Source organism: Scomber scombrus, chromosome 13, assembly GCF_963691925.1.
Source record: "Scomber scombrus chromosome 13, fScoSco1.1, whole genome shotgun sequence".
NCBI classification, from domain to species: Eukaryota; Metazoa; Chordata; class Actinopteri; order Scombriformes; family Scombridae; genus Scomber; species Scomber scombrus.
Genome location: NC_084982.1, coordinates 26,396,797 through 26,418,142, shown reverse-complemented (window position 1 = coordinate 26,418,142; position 21,346 = coordinate 26,396,797). Strand labels below are relative to the sequence as shown.

The following is a 21,346-nucleotide window of genomic DNA, read 5'->3' as shown; positions in this document are numbered from 1 at the left end:
TCTTCTTCAATATGGTCACAGTAGAGTCATTGTGTACATCCAGATGTTGATGCTTGCATGCGCAGACACTAACAGCACATTAACAGAACGATCAGACAATATTTTGTCAAATTCAAAGAGACTAAAGTGGCATGAAACCAAGTCACAATGGAAATCTTCAGTGTTTTATATTGTGAGTTATATTATCAAAGCAAATTTGATTACCGCTGCGACAATTGGCCAATTGACAAAAAATGAATCAGCAACTATTTAGATAATCATATAATCATTTTTGGGTTTTTTTTAAGCGAAAAAATGCCACATAGCTATTTGCTGGTTGGGGCTTCTCAAACAAAGGAGTTGAAGCTTTTCTGTGTCACATGATGGTAAACTGAATTTCTTTGGATTTTGGACTGTTTATCAAACCCAAAAGGACATTTTCTGATGTCACCATGGGCTGTAAGAAATTCCAAAGGACATATTTTCCTATTTTTTGACATTTATAGACCAAGCAAATCATCACTTAATTGACTAAATAAATAGGTCATTTAATCAATAATGAAAATAATTGTTAATGCAAAATGAATGCCAGTATAAAACCAAATAAAGAGGTTCTTGGTTTGAATTTTATGACCCAAAATAAATGTGGTCATAGTATTAAAACTGGACATTATCATCCGCTGCTGTGCCACCAGTGGAAGCAGCTCAACTGTGTATTGTATTGAAGCCCATAGCGCTTTATTATCTTTGTTTAATCACATTAGTGCTATCAAAAATAATTTAATTTGTATGCAGAGAATGTATTCCACCATTAATGATTTGATTGATAACATCCTTTACTTAGCTAACACATAACCAGTTTCTCTTGTACTTTAAAAGTTGTAGCTCGGAATAAATGATAAGTAACGGTAAGTTTGGAAATTCTTAAATTATTGTGTCCAGGTGAATAATGAATTAGTTATTATTTCTTTACTACTGCTTTCACCCCACTTTTTCTCAGAAATAGTGTTATATATTTTCCCTGTATGTTAAGTTTCTAGCAAACCTAAGAGTGAGCGGTTTAATAGAGAGCTGAAGTCATGATGTCATTTCCTGTCTAGCCTCTGTTCCACTTGCTTCTGTAACTCAAAGCAATCTCTCGTTCATCAGTTTCTTTCAACATCTGCCTTTTGTGAAAATATTGAAAACATTCTGACAAATTGGCTCGACGGCAGAACTCGCTCATGGACGAGTCATGATGTTTAACTCATGATGGTGTAGAGCTCATGGGAAATGCTGCTCTTTATAGGTCGCTGAAAAGACAGAGAACGCTGAGCAAAAAAAACCTTTATCGTCTTTGTCCTCCAATAAAGATATGGAGAAAATAATACAATAGGCTGTTGCGTTAGGCCATGTTTCAAGGCTGGATTTTTAGTTCTTTATATTATCACAGGTTTTTTCACTTCTGGATCAGAGCACAGACAGTCCCACTGGTCTTCAGCTCTCTGTAGCACTAACCTCTCTTCATCTCACTCTTAGGCCCCAGGCTCCCACGACATCACGGTCACGGATGTAGCTGTGAGGGAGTCGATGCTTGCTGAGGCTGACATGGCCTTTGTTTTCCAACAGATTTTGGACGATCAATGCAGAAGTCTGGAGTTCAATACGGATGTTGGACTTGACCTCAGCCGGAGGATGGACCTTAGATTGGCTCCGCAACAGGGTAAAAAAAAGGACAAAATCCCAACTTCTACAAGGAAAATCTTGATCTTCCAGCCAGTTTTCAATTGCTAGTTTAGAGAATGTGGTCTTTTTCCTCTCATAAACTTCCTCAACACCATCTTCCCATGGTAGCCTACTGTCAGTTCCACATTATAAACCAGCTTGGCCATGGTGGACCACAGAACCATGCCTGGCCGGAGCGTTGTAGCCAAAATGTCTGGGGGAAACACAATCCAATATTCTGTTAATATTGGATTGGTCTGACTCAAATGTGGTTTTATTATTTTTATTTTTGCCTATGATACATCTTTGGTTTTTTGTGCAGCCATGAAGGTATCTTTTGCCTCTACTGAGAACTCAGTTTATTTATCAAACACATTATTGTACAATTCTTTCTAGATGACCTTGTGTACCCGGACAACCGAACTATCCCATCTCGCTCCATCTCCCGACTCAGCTACTCTTCATGTGGCAGCGGAAGTGCTGGAGGCGCCCGAGGAAGCAGCATCTATCTGCCCGGCCCTGATTACTCGGAGGAAGAGGACGTCCACAGCCAGCTCTACCCGTTCTACCAGTCTCATCCTGGTGCTTACAGCCACACATCCCAGGAGAGCCTGAACTCAGCCAACCCTCCACCACAGGTCTTATTAATATCTCTCAGTCATTACATGAAATCCTTATTATATTACATTCATCTGGCAGATGCTTTGGGACAGTCATAAATCCAGTTTTGATGTTTTCTTTTTGATTGAATTTGACATTGAAACTTATAAAATGGCATGGTTACAGTGAAAAAAGTTCTGGCTTCTTACATAATCGATTCCCACCACTGCAAAAATATTATGTCTGATATCAATCAGTTTTATTGAAGCGCATACAACCCATATGGTTTTTAATGGTGGTTTATAAAAGTTTACTGTTCAGGATTATTTTCCCCTTGGCGCAGTTTAAAAGTCAAGACTTGTTGGTAGGGAACAAAAGAACTAAACATGTTATGATCATGAGACATTTTGAAATATTACTATATCACAATAGCACGATTGAACTTGAAGGTTTTGAAGTCCCTATCTACTCAAGAATGTGTTTTGCTTTTCATTGCTTCATTTGGATGTTTGAGCTTCACTGTGCAGAATAATGTATGTGCAGAATCTGTTCTCCCATTCATCTGCTGAAGGGGAAAAACTTTCCTGTGCTCACCTTAAATTAAAGATTAAGGCATGTACATACAAGCATGTGACATCACAACTAGATATTCCCTTCTCAGGTTTTTTACCTTCAAACCAATCAGAGGAAGCCAAAGTCAGGGGAGGAATATCACGGCTTTGAATCAATACATGAACGTACCTCTGGCCTGCTGCTCCTTTTCTACCAAAGCTCCAAGCTAGCATTAGAAGTTGGAAGATGTCACTATGGTTTAATCACAGGCTATAGCAAGCTCCCAAGATCTGCAGTTAAAGAGCTTCGTATTTCCAAATTAATACATCTGATGGGCAGGATCACGCTGGTTTTCGGGTGACATGCTAACACTGGCTTGATTTTAAGAACTTGAATATTGTGGCTTTAGCAAATATGATGTGGAAGTAAGAATTGACTTTTCATGAAGTAGCAGACATCTTGTGTCCAGCACTTAAACTTTTGAAATAAATATACTTGCATATTTACAGATGTTGTTTTCTTCACTAAGGAAGAAAGAGTAGATGTGAATCCATAGACTGTATATAAGAAATGGACGTAACATCCGTGACGTCACCCATTGGTTTGTGGACTGCTGCTCGGAGGCCAATAGTTTCGGATCTGAGCAGCGCCATCTTGAAAATTTCAGGTGCATACCGGGAAAAATAAAAACACGGATTCTGTTTATATGGGCATCAGGAGGGGCATGAGGCGGAGCGGGGGAGGTTGCGAGAGCTGGATCTACCACAGTCTACACCGGCAACCTGGTGATGCTAACCGAGTTAGCTGTTACGACTATAACCACAAAACTCAGGAGAAAACTGTCGGTGTGAAACAAGTTCACGGCAGACTATCTGTCCGCCCTGAGGTTAGAAATCAAGTGAGAAGTTGGTAAATTCTCCATTGACTTGTATAGAGACGGAAGTCCTTTTGACACCAAAACGGTCGCCCCCTGGTGGCCTTTTGATAGAATGCAGTTTTAAGTTACTTCCGCGTTGGCATCATTTCAGAGGACTGGAACTCCCCGCCTGTGTGAATCTAGAGATTTATTTAATGAGGTAATTGAACTTTTTTGTGGAGAAAAGAAATATATCAGACAAGGGGAAAAAGTTTAGACTTGTCTATTCACTAGATTTTTTCAATGTTTTTTGCTTTACCATATAACATATTCAAGGTATGTTCACCACAACATGGAGTAATGTAAGCATTTTATTATCATTTTAAATATAGGGAATAAAATATGAGACAATAAACAGTACTGTTATATATTGTATGATTACATTATTTGGTTTGGAGTCATATTTTTGAAAGCAGACTTATTTTTCGTTTTGATATTCGAGGCCAACACTCGAAGTGAAACACATACACACACACACAAAAACACACACACACACACACACACACAAGAGTTTATCAGGATGACATGTTGAGTGATGTAGGGGAGACAGCTGCAAGATCAGAGGGAGGTAACACACATCACATCATCAGTATCTATTTATGTGATAGCATACAACTCAGTCCCTGGAAAGGATCACAGCAACTGTTGCTGATCTGTTCACGAGGAGCAAATAAAAACCAGATTTTGTTTACCATTAGTTTGACCGACTTTTAGTGAGCTACTTCCCTTACTGCTTTCAGAAACCCTCATACATCCTCTAGTTTTGAGTTCAAGTGTCTCTGAGTGGATTCAGACACACTCTTGAACTCTATGTTATAACAGGAACTATTCGAATAAAAAAAACTCCCTTTGTTGTCGTTAAAGATAAGGAATATCAAAACAAAGGAGGTGATTAAGCTCGGTGGTGGAAGGCAGCCATGACAAAAACAGGACTGGTGTTATCAGCCCTCGCCTGGCCCCCTGTTAATTTACACCTTTGATATTTCGTCATGGTAAATTTGAAGCCAGGCAACACAAACAAGATACAAGAAGAAAACAAGCATCTCAGACATGTGCCTGTCAGACATCAAAAACAGCCGTGACATTTCTTGTTGGCGGCTTCATCCAAGCTCACTGCATGCTGGCTCGATTTCTGATTTGGAAAACGTTCAAGCTGACAAGTGAGTTTGATAGTCAAGTGACGTACATGCAGTTGGATAATGTTTGTGGAACGTGATGTCAAGATGAGTCAAAAACAAGCACAGACTGTGGACAAAGCCAAGACACACATGAAGCTAAAATGGAGCAGAGTGAAGTTATGTAGTATGTTTACTTGTTTGATAAACACATAAGTGAAACATTAAAGGAAAATGTGAATAAATGAACAGATTAATACTGCAAATGCGGATGCAACATCAGATTTTGATTGATATATTAATAAAATCTGATCTTTCTTTAGAAGGTGCTGAGTCCAAAACAAATAGACACTTTCTGTCCCTCAAAAGACTCCTAAAGTCAAACAAAACTGTAAAATAATTCTTTATTACATATTAGTAATGGAGTAAAGAAGTATAACATTTCACATCTTCATCAGTTACAATGGCGAAATGTTTATTATGGATTAAATTGTGATAGTGAAACAGAGCCACCAAACCTGCTCAAGAATATACAACGTGAGGACAAACTCTGCTTATAAACCTTACCACAATAATCAATAACCAATATAATCAAGAAATAAAGTTAAGGGATAAAATGTTATTGAAAGATCACTGAAAAAAATCACAACCTTTTTGACTTTTGACATCTTACAAAAACCAGTGTGTAGTCAGAGTCACATTTCAGATGTCTATGAGTTGTTAACAGCTCCACCAAATAGGGATTTTTCCCTCTAAACCTCTCACATGGTTTCTTTTCAATAAATGTTCCAGTGGGAATCCCAGGAAGGAAGGTAGGATTTAGAGATACTCTTGAAGGAAATGTTGTCTGAGAGGCGAAGAAAGTTTCTTTGAAATCAAAAATCATCAAAGATCAGACTGTCTGCCGTACTTCTGACTAGATTATGACTATTTCTGCTCCTAGAGGCAGCTTAGGAAAAGTAAAATTACATTACTGTTCTCTAAGTGAACATTTCTTACATTTCACATTTTCCTGAAAAAAAATTGCATAGTAATAGTGTAATTTTATTTCTTTTCTCCTTTTTTTAAACTTCCAGTCAGGATGGACTCTGTACTGTTGTGGTTTCATTCATTTCATTTTAGAGAAGAACCTCTCAATTATAGTGAAATCAGATTTGGGGATGAGGTGATTTGGCTCAGAGCTCAGACTCTGATGAGAACATGTGAAAGTGCAGCATGAACTTTATCAAGTGCAAAATAAATTGAAAGCCATCTGTGTTTGAAAGTCTTATTTCGGTGCCAATTTGACTTTTGATTTGTTCAGCATGAGTGAAATTTATATCATATGACATGCTGTTACATAAAGATCAAATCCTCCAGTGTCATGTAAACTATGGACTATACAGTACGTCATGTTTTTATTATTTCATCCTCCTCATTTTACAATAGTCTGTCTGTCTTTCTTCAGGTCACTGACTTGAACAGACGCATGTCAGCCATTGAGGCCCTCTTGAACCGCTTAGAACAGAAGGTCACCCCGACATACGACCAGGTAAACCCATTAAAAAAAACAACTTTTTTTTAATGGTCATCTTTATTTATATAAGTCAACATCACAAATTCCCCTCAAGGAATTTTATAATCTGTACAACATTCAACACCCTCTACCCCCTAGACCCATAATGCAATTTGGATAACGTGTGTTTCAGACATCTGTTCAATTAGTCAATCAAACTTGATTTGTACTGTACCATTCCTACAGGTTAGTGCAATTTAAAGTGTGTCACAGATGACTTACATACTGATAACAAGACAATATAAACAGTTTCAGACTAAAGCACATGAGAAAAAAATGAGCAAATTGTTATTATAAAACCAACAGAAAACCATAAAAAATAAAAAGTTGATAATTAGATTTAGCCAGAAACAAAACTCCAAACAAGTGGTATGCCACGTCTGCTAGATTTAAAAGGCCTAGTTTGTTAAAATGTCAGCCAGATGAACTTTATATCCTCCCAGTGTAGCTTTACAACAGTCAACAGTTCAATCTTGTGCATGCACGTGGCCCTTCCTCTAACTTTCTGGTAAAGATAAACAGGATGTGGGTTTTTTTAATTTATTTGTTTAGTTACTTAAGATTTTTCTATCCTAAAAATAAATTATTGTATCTGAAACTCATTGTTCAAGCCTTCTGATAATAAGGAGAGGCACATAGTTACTCCTACTCGTCCCTGCCTTAGCACTGGTGGTGTCTTATGTGGGTTTGATGTCTGTTTTTAATTGGGATGTGAGCTTTGAAATCCACACCAATACCATCATTATAATTAGTGGGTATTTGGCTTCAAATGAGAGCAATATTTGATAGAGTCATGGTTTTTTCGTCTCTCTTGCGGCGAACCACAGCTTAAATCAATTTCCATGTAGCGAATGTTGTGCTGGTATTGTCAGAGCAGAGTCTGCACACAACACAGGTCTGTGTTAATGTCCATTATTCTCATCATGCTTTTGTGTATCTATCTACTATATGATCTATTCTTCTTCCATGTATGCTAGCTCTCAAGATCACAGAGATCTCAGTGGCATGGTGGGGAGAGAGGTCTATCCCAGCATACATTGGGCAGAAAGTAGAGCAACACAGCTGGACAATTTAACAGTCTAACACAGTTGGTCACTACGGGCCTATTCACTATGCCCTGCCACTGCTAGTGTTGCTAGCAGTAGCAGTTTACAAGGCTAACAGTAGCAGATTTACCACTCGAAAAGTTTAAAACCTCTTTAAAACAATGGGTCTTCTTCAATTTCATAATTAAACAGAATAAGCAAAAGCAGGCTTCTTGTGTTAGCCGATGAACATTGATTTTGACAGCTGGAACAAACGGTCTTCTCACCATCTGGATTTAAAAAATATTCTGTCGGCTGCATGATTTTCCAGGTTGGGCCTCTGTTTGCAAATCTGAGCAAAATGGCAGCCAGTCAGCTACCTGGGTGGGAAGCAGTTATGTTTTAAACCTTCTTCAACAAAACAATGAACAACACTGACATACAAACTCGATAAAAACTAGTTACAGTATCATCATGGTTTCAACACAGTGTATGTCCTCAAAAAGAATCTGTAATCCCAAAAATGTAATGTAGTCAGCCAATGATATGCTCCTTGCCTTTGGAGGTAACATTGATGCTAGAATACTACTGTACTGTAGGTAGCAAGACATCCATTTTAAACTCTTTTTTACAATTCTGCCCTTGTATTGTTGGTTTTAGAAAGGCAAAACAAGGACACCATCATCCAAATGACTCATTTACTGATTGTCTCTCTCACTACAGCCCATAGACTGTATATAAAGATGGATGTAGCAAGGTGTTACATCACCAGTTGGTTTGCATTGGAGCAGGTTTGAAGCCCAGAGTGGCTGCTAAAGTTCAGTGCTTTTATTTGGAAGGTTCTGGCTCTTTCCAAATCAGGAGTGCAGGGTGTTGCCTTTCTCACTCTGGAAACATGCCTCGCTAGCTTGAATCCAACTGGGAGCATTGAGCACTTGCACCAATGTCAGCTACTTTAGTCAAATTGTGCCAACAGGGCAGGTATCATAATCAAGTAACATTAAACTTAGTGAAATGTTGTAAGAATAGTCTGATTCGGTGCAATTCCAGGTGCCTGGGAGGACAGCAGGTGAGTTAAATGTCAATCACAGCTGTCAATCAAAGCCCACATGGCAGACAGCCATGCCATGATAAGTCTTCAGGTGTCATTAGCGGAGCAATAATTTCCCAAATGACCACCAACGCACAACTAAAGGGCCTGATTTCAGCGATTGAAACCATGACACGTCAGAAAAACTTGTTGACTTAGTATTTCTAATGTGAGTTAAAAAGAGCCAGAGTTTTTTTGGAGCCAGCATCTAGTAGCAGTCGGAGGCATTGCACTTTAAGGTTCCTCCGAACAACTGGTAGTTGTCACTAGCTACAGTCCCATGCACATTGCCTCAGCAAAATCCAAGCTTAATAGGCTGGCGGTGACTAGTTACAGTTGCTATGATTGTTTCTGGAAGGGGGTTAGGCCATTAAATTGGACTCTCCAGATCTCCAAGTATTCTTTGGGGCATTTTACGCTTTTATTGAATAGCAGACAGTAGAGACCTTACAGGATATGAGGGAAATAAGAACCGGGGAGGTTGCGATTACAAGGACAGTTTCCTTGGCTGCAAAAGTGTCCCATCATCTATTTGTCTTTGGGCTGTGGACCCAGAAGAAACCCACAAAAAACAATCAGTAATGAATTTCTGAGGCATTATGCGATCTTCTTTTACCTAAGAAATATATTTTAAATCTCACTAATGATGAGGTTGACTGTGAAGTCTAATGGCATAGTTAATTTCTCTCAGCCACATATTCTTGGCTTTGTTCTTACAGACCAACAAGTTTTTTCAGACTCCAGACAGCGCCTCTCCTCTTCCTCAGTGGGAGGAAGTGGACCTAGAGGAGCAGCAGCTAAGACAGAAGCTGCACGAGATGACGGACAACATCAGCGACCACAGCCTCTCTGATGAGGAAGAATCAGAGAAGGTAAACATGCCAGTAAAATCCCAGGAGATCCAAGCATGGAGGAGTCCAGAGAGAGAAGCCAAGCCTTCTAGGATACCTTCCAGACCCACATCCAGAACAAGTATCGTGCTCTCCCGAGTCGGGGAGAGGCAGCCTGAGCAGACTCTCTCTCTGAAGGTAGACATATGAATAAGTTACACATCAGCAGAGGAACAAATCCGTATTCACACAAGCACTCATACTTGGATTAACACTTCATTTTATGCCAGGACATTTATCAGAAATTTACTCACTGCACATCTGGTTTGCTGCACATTTTGTACTTTTAAAAGACCCTGATTGATGAAATTCCATACCATCTCCGCTAGAAACCAGTTCAAGCACATACTGTAGTAATAAATCAAGTAACTGAGCCCTGATGTTTAGATTTCCTCTGCAACCATCTTTCCCAGATTTTCTAAAGCAGGGATTGGATTAGGAAAATTACTCTTTCTTAGCTGCTGTGGTGGGTTGCCTTATTTGTTTTTACTGGCATTTTCCCCTCTAAAGTTCCACATCTACAATGCCTTAGTGAGTAATGATATATTTTTTTATACCACTTGCAAACAGCATGCCTCATTTTTACACAAAACTGCAAGAATTTAAAGTATCATGTAAGACTGACTCATAGTTGCATGAAAACATACATGCTAAATTATAACACATACACTCCTGTGGATTTCTAATCTGATAAGGAACAGACTTGTGAAACTGGTTGGCAGTCTGACAGTCTTGTTCCTGGTTTGAACCTTTTGATTCCCCAGAAGCCCATGTTTTCTGTTCTGCTTATTATCAAACCCCTTCTGCTTCATTGGCTAAAGTAAACTATGAGGGACAACATGCCACTTCAGGATATGCAGTTTAAGGAAGCATGACTCTCTTAAGTCTCTTTTTTTAAACTAATAATGTTAAGTTAACTAAACGGCTACTAAGATCGATGTTTAAGCCCATCTTAAATCATTAGCCCTTACATATTTACATTTGAGAGCAGTAAAAACACCCTAAACACATTTTTTTTAAACCTGAAATGTTATGACTTGGCAGAATATACAAACGTTTTTTTTATGTGAGAAACCATTAAACACAGAATGTCCTCAACATTTCTTTTGCAGACAAACTATTCAACAAACAGCCTGGATAGGAGGCGGCCCCCCCGGGAGGAGGGAATGAAGTCAAGCATCAAAGGCTCAACAGCCTTACTTGTTGAGCTGTCGGACAAGGTAGCCCAAGCAGCTGCTGATGTCCAGAATGCCCAGAGTGAGGTAAAGCGAAACCAGAGGCTGAGTTAAAATTAGCTGGCATGTTAGTTTTATTCTATGAATACAAACAAAAAAGGTACAACTATGCAGAGTTACTTTTTTCTTTTCATCCAAAGGTCTCTTACATCGAGGATAGGATTGCTGCTCTGAACGCTGCTGGTATGCCAACGGATAAAAAGAGAAGGGTAAAGACATTTCACTTCTATGTTTATTTCAATCTGAAGACACATTCAGATGGGAATTACATTACAGTGAAAGGTGGGGCATTAAAGATTTGCTTTGCTTTCCTGTGCTTAACTGATTATTCAAGACTTGACTTTCACCATTGGGGAAACAACAGGATATTCACCAGAACAAAGCCAGAAAAGAGTGCCAAAAACCTCCCCTGTGGAGCGTGGGAGAGTTGAAATGAGGCAAAGATGCTGAGTGAGATGAGAAAGAGTCATCTCCTCCTATGAGTCATCCCTGAGTCAAATATTAACACAGTTGTTTTATTTAAAAATGTTTTCTTTTAATCTTTTAATCTTTGTTTAAAGCAGTTGTAATCAAGAGTTTTTATGATAACAATCTATCAACCAATAATGCGTGTGTGTCAGAGGCGTTGTTCATAGTGATGAACCTGTAGCGGATGATCAATTTCCTTTAGCAACTTTACTGTTTCGGTTTACTCTCAGCACTCTGATAGTGTTGTTTTCAGCCACAGTAGGCAGCTGTTCAGAGAAGAAGCTCAGGAGCTGGTAAAGAGCAAAAACAGAGCTTAAAGAGAGAGTGAGTATTGGACTTATATTCACCAGGTGGACAGACTCCAAATGAATGATAATGTTGCCTCGTAACTGGTGGATGTGGAAATAAGCAGCTGTTTGCTAACAAGCTCATGTCAACTCGAAAAGGTGATGATATGTTAATCTTATGTTCACAACTTGTTTCATACCTGCTCAGTTAATGCAGGTCTAACCAGGTAAATCCCACTGAAGTCAGAAACCTCTTAATAGTGATGGGTATCGTTTGGGGTTTTTCCAATATTGATGTATGAAAGGATACAAAACTTTAGCTAGCGACATTAAAGAACGACATTATTTAATTGCAAAGGTACATTTGAACCCTTTAATTGAACAATACGCTAACTCAAGTTTAACATTAAATAACAGTAACAGTACTAATGACAGCAAAATACATTTTGAGTTGGTATTTCTACAAACTCAAACTTCAGTAATTCTTTTACACATAAATATGAATGAATTAATGGATAAATGAAAATACAGCACCTCTCCTGACTAATAGCATTGTTCTGCACATTCAACCCTGAGGAAAAGCTGCTGTCAAAGGTCTCCACATTGCAAGGGATCAATAATTTACTCCCCATCCCTAGTGTGGGCCCAAGACACTCACACTGCTGGCTGATGTAATTGGCATTTGTTCACACAAGCAGTTCAAATCTATAACCAGATGCTTCTCTGCTTATTGATTGCACTTTTTGATTTTACTGAAGAGCTGCTAAACAGATTTTCATTGTATTTTTGTACAATGACAAAAAATCTATCTATCTATCTATCTATCTATCTATCTATCTATCTATCTATCTATCTATCTATCTATCTATCTATCTATCTATCTATCTATCTATCTATCTATCTATCTATCTATCTATCTATCTATCTATCTATCTATCTATCTATCTCTCTATCCATCCATCCATCCATCCATCCATCCATCCATCCATCCATCCATCTATCTATCTTTATATTTATATTTCCATCATCGTGGCACTGAAATGAGGCACGAAATCTGGGTTTTAATTCGGTCCAGTAGCTACCAGTCTTATAGTAACTAGTGCCATATTGCCTTAAATCACAGATGTTTCATATCATGATAAAATATCTTTCTTTAAGTAAAATACCTTTCGCATACTGTAGTGCACTCTGGAGTTATTTTTGGAGGCAGAGATTTATTCCTATTGCTTGTCTTATATATGACTTGCAGTTTTGTAGCCCCTCCCTCTTAGATTAGATAGCAGGCCTGTCTCTAATAAACTTTTCTACTTCTTCAGGTGCCAAAAGAAAAAAGAAAAAAAAGATGATAGGTCATAAATTGTCCCACATTCTCACTGTTATCCTTTTTTGTGTGTGTTTTTCTGTTTGTCTCCTTCTTTGTATGTCTTCCAGTCTGCAATCCCGGTCCAAGCAAGAAGGCCTTCCCACAACTTTCCCACAAGTAAGCACCAACACTGCTGCCCCTGAGCGTGATCCCCAGGGCCTCCCGACTCACTCAAAACATCTTAACCTTGTTAAACTCAGAGAACATGATGATCTGTTTTGTGCACCGGGTTAAGTCAGATGAACACTGTGTCCTATTGTATGTATGAGCTTGATTTTCTCAGCAGGATATCAGATACTTAAACTCTCTAGATGCAGAATTCCAACAAGCGTATTGTACTATATATAGTAAGATATTTTGAGGCAGAATAGTGATATAACACAACATTTTCAGGGTTTTAAGTTATTTTAAAACCCATGAATCTTGGCCATCAAATGACCGACTATACCTTGCCTACTTTTCCAATAACGCCTGTTGTTTGTGACCCTCATTTGAAATTCCCAAACCTCCACTGGCACCAAATATGCTTCCAGCTTTTAGGTTTGTAACAAAACGACATCCCAGTCAAATCCCAGTCTGACTTCATAATTGTACTACATTTTTAAAAAGAGACAGTAGAATATGGATGTACTGTATGTTTGCAGGCCAGGTGGACAGGTTTGAGAGGAACTCCCTCTACAGGGGCTCCCTGACACAGAGGAACCCAGTGGCCAAGCCCAAGACCACGGCCCCCTGTGCGGTATGACCCCCCGCTGTGTGGTGCTGAGTGCAGTACTGAAGAGTTTATTTCCAATATTTTATAGCTACCATTCGGAGAAAAGCAACAACAAAAAAAGAAAATTAAAACATGTGAAAGTGAAAGTTGATTTAGCGTTGATTATCTTAAACATGTTGGATGTTAAATTTACAGGAATAGTTTGACATTTTAGGAAATAGGCTTGCTCGAAAGGGTTAGATGAGAATATAAATATCACTGTCATGTTTGTCTGTTAGATATGAAGCTACAGCTAGCAGCCAGTTAGCTTAGCTTAGCAAGAGGGAAACAACAGGGGAAAAGTTCACTAATTAATACATCAGGAAGTCACTGCCCCCAGCCGAGAAATATGAGTAAGTAAGTAAAAAAGTATTCATATGACACCCTACAAGCATTATATTATTACAAAACTATTAAACCAACTATACTATAAAGTTTAGGGACAACTACAGCTAACGCTTTTCATCTTCAATCCAATAGAGTCTGATCAGCTGTTCTCACAATCTACGTTCAAACAACATATTTTTTATGCTTTTGAATTGTATGAGGTGCATGCGACATAGTCCAGTTTTGCTTGCAAGTGGCACGCCAATTTAATACCACATTTGTAACCCTTTCCCTGTCATTTAGCACAGTTGGTTTAGTTTAAGGCCAAAAAACACTTGGCTAGTTTTAGGGAAAGATCATAGTTTTGGTTAAAATGCTACAAATCAGCAGTTAAGATGTCTATTATGTGGTCTTGAACACATATCTCCTGCTGCTTTTGAAACATTTTGCCAACCAGTTATTTAGCCATCTAACACCCTTCCCACTAATACTCCAAAAATCACCTCATAAAATAAAACAAAGCCGCATTATATTGACGTTTGGCGTATCACATGCATGCAAAATTGGACTTTGTATACAGTGCACTAGGTTTGAAAGTGTAGTGTTGTGTTATTTGTACACACATTGAAGCAATAAATCTGAGAGACTTTCAGTTACTTTAAGGACACAACACTTGAGAGATGTAGTCGGGGGCTGATGAGTAATAACCAAAACAAAGTTGTTTCCTTCTGTTTCCATTCTTTATACAAAGCTCAGATAACCGCGCTGCTGGCTGTAGCTTCATATTTATCACACTGACATTATATTATGATATTAATCCTCTCATCTAACTCTCGGCAGGAACGTGAATTAGCATATTTCCAAAAATGTCAAACTATTCCTTTAAGAAAATGCTTTCCTTTCAAGTGGATCCATTGTTGGAAATGAAGTCTTCATTCACTGGGAACACTGGGTTTTGGCTTCTCTTACTGGTGGTTGGCTTCCAATCAGGCTTTGTAGTGGTTAGAAATAGCTTCTTCTCTATTAATATACACATGCTGTGCAAATCTTGCATTTGTGAGAGCATATGCCAAATGTGCCACGCCTTGCTTTTTAAAGTTTTCATTTGTGGGAGAGGTAAGGACCAATTTATTTTGTTCATTTTTATGCAAGCACCAAAACTATCCATATGATGATTTCTTATGTTTTGTTGTAATTCAAATAAACCAGCACATGAATCCTGCCAAGAAAACTGGGGACTATTAAAGGCTGAATGAGATGGAAAAATAACAAGATATATAAATATATGGATGTTTACTCTGATCTTAAATACCCTGATGTGTTTTCTACTTTCAGTATTATATAAAAGTCTAGTTTAGCAGCTCTACTTTAAGCTAACGACAAAGATTTGAAAGGCAGCCATGTAATATCATTCTCAGGTGTAACTTGTTAAACAAGAAGAAAACAACCAAACTATGAATGAGACGCCTCCGAGTCTGTCCATGCTGAGTAGTATTTCTTAGCTGTTATTTAATTTTAACAGACTGGGAGCCAAATGCAATAAGTAGGTCTTCATCCAGTCAACAGTGAAAAAAACAAAAACAAACTCCAGCAGTACAAACATAGCAACACTGCTCAACAAGAGCTGTGATCTTCTTTTGGTGATCACTGTTTGCTTCATATCCATCTTCCGAAGAACTTGGGGATGAATATTAGAGATATTTTCTGCTGAAATTAAAAAAATGTTGATTTTCCCTTTAATGTGCTTTGAATATGTGATTAATTGTGATGCTTTCAAAACCTTTAAATCTCAATCGCCAACAGTTCTATTAATTTTATTGATTTCTTTTCTCTCAGTTGCTCTTAATGATTTCACAGCTTTCATAAATCCAATCGACGCATGGAATGATTCATCACCCTACGTAGCTATTGATGAAGCAGCCAATCATTGTCTTTCTGTGTGTCTCCCTTTTGTCTCTCTTTGCAGAAGCCAGTAATGACGCAGGGTTCATGAGGCGGCTGAGCATAGTGTGACCGAGAAGTTTGGAATTCAGCTGGAATGGATTTAAGTCTCCTTAAAGAGTTTCACATTTACATTTCAAAGACTTTCATCAGCTTGAGTTTATATTTAAAAATGTGTCGTTGTGATATTGTGTTATTTTTACTGGGCTAGATCCACATTGTATTTATACTATGTGTTTGAGTTACACATTATATGCACTAACTTTTCTAGACCTACATCTTAGGTTTAGAAGCATTAAGTTAATCTGAAATATACAGTTAGTTATTTCAATATTCACACAGTACAAATGAAACCAGGTTTTAAAGCGTTTGATTTGTCTTCTTCTGATAATCATACTGTCCAAAAACAATGTTAGAGCTGCAAATAACAGTTATTTTCACTATCAATTAATCAGTTAAAGATTTTCTCAATTAATCAATTAGTCGCTTGGTTTATAAAATGTCAGTAGAACGACAAATATGTGATGTCCTCAAATGTTTTGTTTTGTCCCCATCAACAGCCCACAACCAAAAGATATTTGATCTATACTAATAAATCTCATATTTGAAGCTAGAAGCAAAAGAAAAGAAGACATTTTTCTTTAAAAATGACTCAAAACGATTATCAAAAAAACTCTGTCAATCGACTAATTGATTAATTTACTGATCATTGCAGATCCACAATCCAACTATACGAATCAAACTTCAAATAGTTTCACATTTTCATATTTTTATGCTTTTTGATGTTTTTTGATTTGTTAATGATTTTAATTATCAATAGAAAACACTTGAAAGTAGTGTAAATGTATTTCGATACATGAATTGAATGAACACAGAATATACACATCTACAGTATAAACAAATATTATGGCATAATATCTCAAACGTATTTATATTAGACTTGTAAATCTTGTACATCTCGCTGTTATGTTGCAGATTGCGGCTTTAACGGAATATTACTTTTACTGCTCATTCATAATCAATAGTTTTATATTGACTTTTTGCATATTATAATAAAGAATAGTGGTATGTTCAAATTGCAGCTAAAAATGTTACCCAAATTGGGACTTGGTTAATTCTTTTTAATTGACATGTCTCTTTTATTTTTATTTATTTAGGGGGGGGGGGGGAGATTTTGCAATAAAATAAATGCATTTTAACAGTTATTTGAAATTCAGTGAAGGATATCATACATATTTGGGTACAGTGGTTGATAAAGGAATATAAAAAACAATTTCCTGATTGTAATTTATTATATGCACATACAGGTGGACACAATCTAAAGGATAATACTAAATGTAAGAGTGGAGAAACGCTTCAAATGCAGATGCTTCCACTCAGGACACAAAGAGTCACTAAGTGGTTGGATATGAATGACAAGGATATGAATCTCATCTCGTGGCCTCCGCTGTCCTTGAATTTGTACGTCATCTGTAGATTTCTTAAAGATTATTTTTCCATTTTATTGTTTGTATGATGTCAAATCTTCAGTTTCACAATTGGAGCCAAGAGAAATGAACCATATCAGTGGAAAATCTGAGGTGTGTGTGTGTGTGTGTGTGTGTGTGTGTGTGTGTGTGTGTGTGTGTGTGTGTGTGTGTGTGTGTGTGTGTGTGTGTGTGTGTGTGTGTGTGTGTGTGTGTGTGTGTCGTCACTAAACACATTACTTCAAGCCTGGGTTAAATTATTAGCATTATTTTAGTCATGTAATAACATACTTTGTTTCATTAGTCTTATTAAATTATTTACAAACTAAACTGATGCTGTTGTTTTATCTTCTTTTTTTGTGTGGTAGACACTTATGTAGTTTGTGACCTTATAAATATAATTTTACCCAACGTAATCGCTTTTGTTGCCTGTGTCTGTGGCAGAATCACATTAAGTCAGTGTAACCTCAGAAAATCATGTATTCATAGTCGATACAGTGTCAGCGGCTTCAAATAGGAATTCATATTTGCCTGTCGTGGTGACAGACTGGACATTTGCCCCGTTGGTTTCTTAAATCGGCAGGAAAGATTGCATCAGTGTGCTCTCACAAGCTGCTGTCATGGTCGTTAAACTTTAAATGTTTTGGCAAATGGACGTTAAAGGAAGGTTATTCCAAATTAAACTAATATTAAAGTAGAAATACCAATTATTTCCACATTTAAACATGTTTTTGTCTTATATATTGTTGCTTTTAATGACATAGAGATGTTACAGTATCTTAATAATGAGGATCTCTTGGATGACCTATTTAAGGATTTATTTTGTCATAGGATCTGACAGCACCCTAAAAATATGAAATAAGCTCCTTGATCTACTTTTAATGTTTTTTTTCAACTTTGTTTTTATTGTTTTGGCAATAATTTTTCATAAAAACACAAAATACATATGCGTAGGGTCTTCTACTGCAGTGTGAAATGTTAGATATCATGCAAAAAGAAAATGGGCGTAGATGGGGAATAGATTGGGTTCGTCCACATCTGTCCTTTGAGAGACCCTCAATCAGAGGGAGTGTTCCTCCGTAAATCCACAACGTCCACTTTAAAACTCCCAGTCCAGTTTGGAAAAATAAAAAAATAAAAGATAAAATTCTCCAACCAAAGCAAACATACTGTAATGCAATCATCTCAGATCCAAGTACCATCTCCATTTCTTCCCAAATCTGTTACCCTTCTCTGTATCATGTCTCAGGGAAAATGTTAATCTTTCCATGTTGTAAATGTCTTTTATTTCCATCCGGTCTGAGACTGTCGGACACTCACTGCTCAGCCAATTCCTGCTTATTGCTTTATTTTGCTACTTGCTAATAATTTTTGTAATAAATGCCTGTGTTGTTTACTCATTCTGATCCATTGTTAATGTTTGAAAGTTAAGCAGCACATGTGTTGAGTTGAGACATGGAGCAGCTGGAAGGAATTTCCTTGATTTGATGCTGCAAATAATGCTAAATAATAATCAGTCAGTCAGTGCATGTCACGTGTATCATAAGAGCAGTATACATTGTTGTTGAGGAGTGGGTGACATCAGCATGTCAACATATTGCTGCCCCTCCTGCTGGAATATAAAGAGATGATGAATCACTGATCAACTCAAACTGACAACCAGGAACCTCAGAGGTGCATCCACCACCTAGTGCAGGTAAGAACACGATTATTAGTCTATTACTCTTTTTATTGTGTCCAGTCTTTTGGGATTATAATAAGATGTCATTTCATACTTAGAAGGAGAAAAGGATTCACACCTGTGGCTTTTACTGAGTGCGAAACAAGCAAGTGAAGTTTGGTGCTGCTGCTGCTCAAACCATCTGACAAACATTGTTACTCACGGTAAGTTTTAATTTAAATGTTCAATATTCCTGTGATGAAAACTAGGTCAGATATAGTTTGGATAAGAGATAATGCAACTGTGTAATCAAGGCAAAGTGGAGCCAAAACGTCTGTTGGGATTAAGGAAAGGAAAAAATGATTCAGACTGCTGCTTTAGCAACTCTGGCTCATGTACTCTGACACAGTTTATTCATCTATGCTTGAATTTTAAAACAGTTGGAACAAATTCATTTTCATTTTGAGGCCAGAGAAGATTTACAAGTCACTTCGAAACAGGCAACTCTCCAACTTCCATTTATTTGGCTTGATGGAGACATTAATATCTGCTGTAAAAATAATCATTGTAATCTTCTTTATCAGCAGAGATCACATATCAATTGATCAAAACTGCATTTCCTATTAAAAGTGTCAGCTCCGATGCTCCTCTATCAGCTGAATTTGGACGCTGGTTGTAGATGTGATTGGTTTCATGTTTCTCTTTGATGCAGGTCGAGCTGCAATGAGGCTGTGTGCAGTACTCTGTGCTGTCGTTCTGTTGCTGAGTCAAGCTCTATGTGGACCTCATCGAGGCGGGTCCATGATCATCAGAAGTAAGAGATACTTAACTGATGACACAATTATATGGAGACCCAAAGTGCTTATGACATGATAAAACCATGCATTCTTTAAAACCCATCTGATTGTAATGAAATGCTATTTCATTGTGTTTCTTGTGACATCTCTGGAGTTTATTACCAGTCATTTGTATTTAATTCAGTACACAGTTTATATTTTCTAATGTTTGCTTATGTATCCAAAGCTTTCCCCAATTACAATTAGCAATTTATTTATGCAGTAAAGCGATCAGTGAGTAAATGTGAATGTTTTAAAATGCTGGAACAAATTGTGTTTTATTTATTTATTCATGTATTTATTTATTGTTTTTTGTAGAAGCATATTAGTGGTTTCTGGTACAACTTCAACTTATTTAAAGCTGCATGGAGAAGAGAAAAAAGTCAAAGCTCCTTCTCTTTATTGTTGTATTTAACATGGACAGGACATGTTAATAACCACTGATATAAATGCACCACAGTTAGACTATTTTTCATCTGCATTCCCTATGATTTTTTTCATTCTGAAGTTATTGAGATCCTTTGTAAGCATTATATTATTATTTAATTTTTAAAACGAGAACAAATGCTACCTATGTGTTCTTAAAATTCAAACTAATTTCCATTTAACGCCATTGTTTTGGGGAAATCTCAGACACAGATACGTCAAAACCTGATTAAATAAAATGGCTAGATACCACTGGGGTTAAATGGGAAAGTATGGAGGGTTTTTTTGGGGTTGGGGGTTGTAATATGGGTGAACTGACCCTCTTAGATAATTATCTCAGATCTCCTAAGATCCAGCTACATGTATAAAGTGCACCTTTAAATACCTTTAAAGTTACTATTTCTCTTTATTTCTTTTCAGCATACTAACACTCAAACCATTTGTTGGCAGTTTTAATTAGTAGCACATTAGATCAGGTTACAGTATTATTATATCATGTGTGTTGGAGGTTAAAGGTCCAGGGTGTATGTGGTCCCGAGGTATCTAACAAAACAGACTTGGCAGATATGGAAGATGATATTACATTAGTTATATAATGTTGCCTTAGCATGACCACTTTATATCTACATAGGATGTTGCATGTTGCACCACTGTGTTTCTACAGTAGCCCAGAACGGCTACCTGGCTCTAGAGAAGGCCTTTTCAATTTTTCGTCAGTTTTGGGTTACCGTAGATTCTCCTACATGTTTGAAAAGGGAGTGTGGGAGTTGGATGCAATCTCACCACTAGATGCCACTAAATCGTACACACTGGTCCTTTAACTGAGTAATCGTTGCCTGTTCTTTTTGTCCAGATCCAGATATCGATGCCTCATGGTATACAGGCAGAGGGATCAGACCCGTGGGACGATTTGGCCGAAAAGTTGTGAGGAGAAACGAGCATCTGGCTTTTATCACAGCCAGAGTTTATAGACCAACAGCTGACAGTGAGAACAATGTTTGAATCACACAGTAAAAAATGCTTTTGGGTGTCTTATTGTTCACATTTGTTTTGTTCATTTTTGGGGGTTTTACTGATGGCTCAGACCGATTTTAGAGTTTTCTAAACACACATATGAGTCACTGAGAAAATGTAATGTAAGTTATTTGTATTGGTTT

The 21,346-nt window shown here is 37.5% G+C and overlaps 1 protein-coding gene across 1 annotated transcript in view; it reads left to right on the top strand.

The window, feature by feature from the left end:
• Positions 1-15,853, top strand: part of mlphb (melanophilin b) — a 37,673-nt gene extending 21,820 nt beyond the window's left edge. The window contains exons 6-14 of the mRNA XM_062431335.1: positions 1,498-1,681; positions 2,080-2,321; positions 6,314-6,397; positions 9,274-9,564; positions 10,539-10,688; positions 10,802-10,870; positions 12,848-12,896; positions 13,424-13,518; positions 15,827-15,853. Coding sequence (XP_062287319.1) covers positions 1,498-1,681; positions 2,080-2,321; positions 6,314-6,397; positions 9,274-9,564; positions 10,539-10,688; positions 10,802-10,870; positions 12,848-12,896; positions 13,424-13,518; positions 15,827-15,853 — 1,191 coding nt within the window. The remainder of the gene's footprint in view (positions 1-1,497; positions 1,682-2,079; positions 2,322-6,313; positions 6,398-9,273; positions 9,565-10,538; positions 10,689-10,801; positions 10,871-12,847; positions 12,897-13,423; positions 13,519-15,826) is intronic.
• Positions 15,854-21,346: the final 5,493 nt, after the last annotated feature.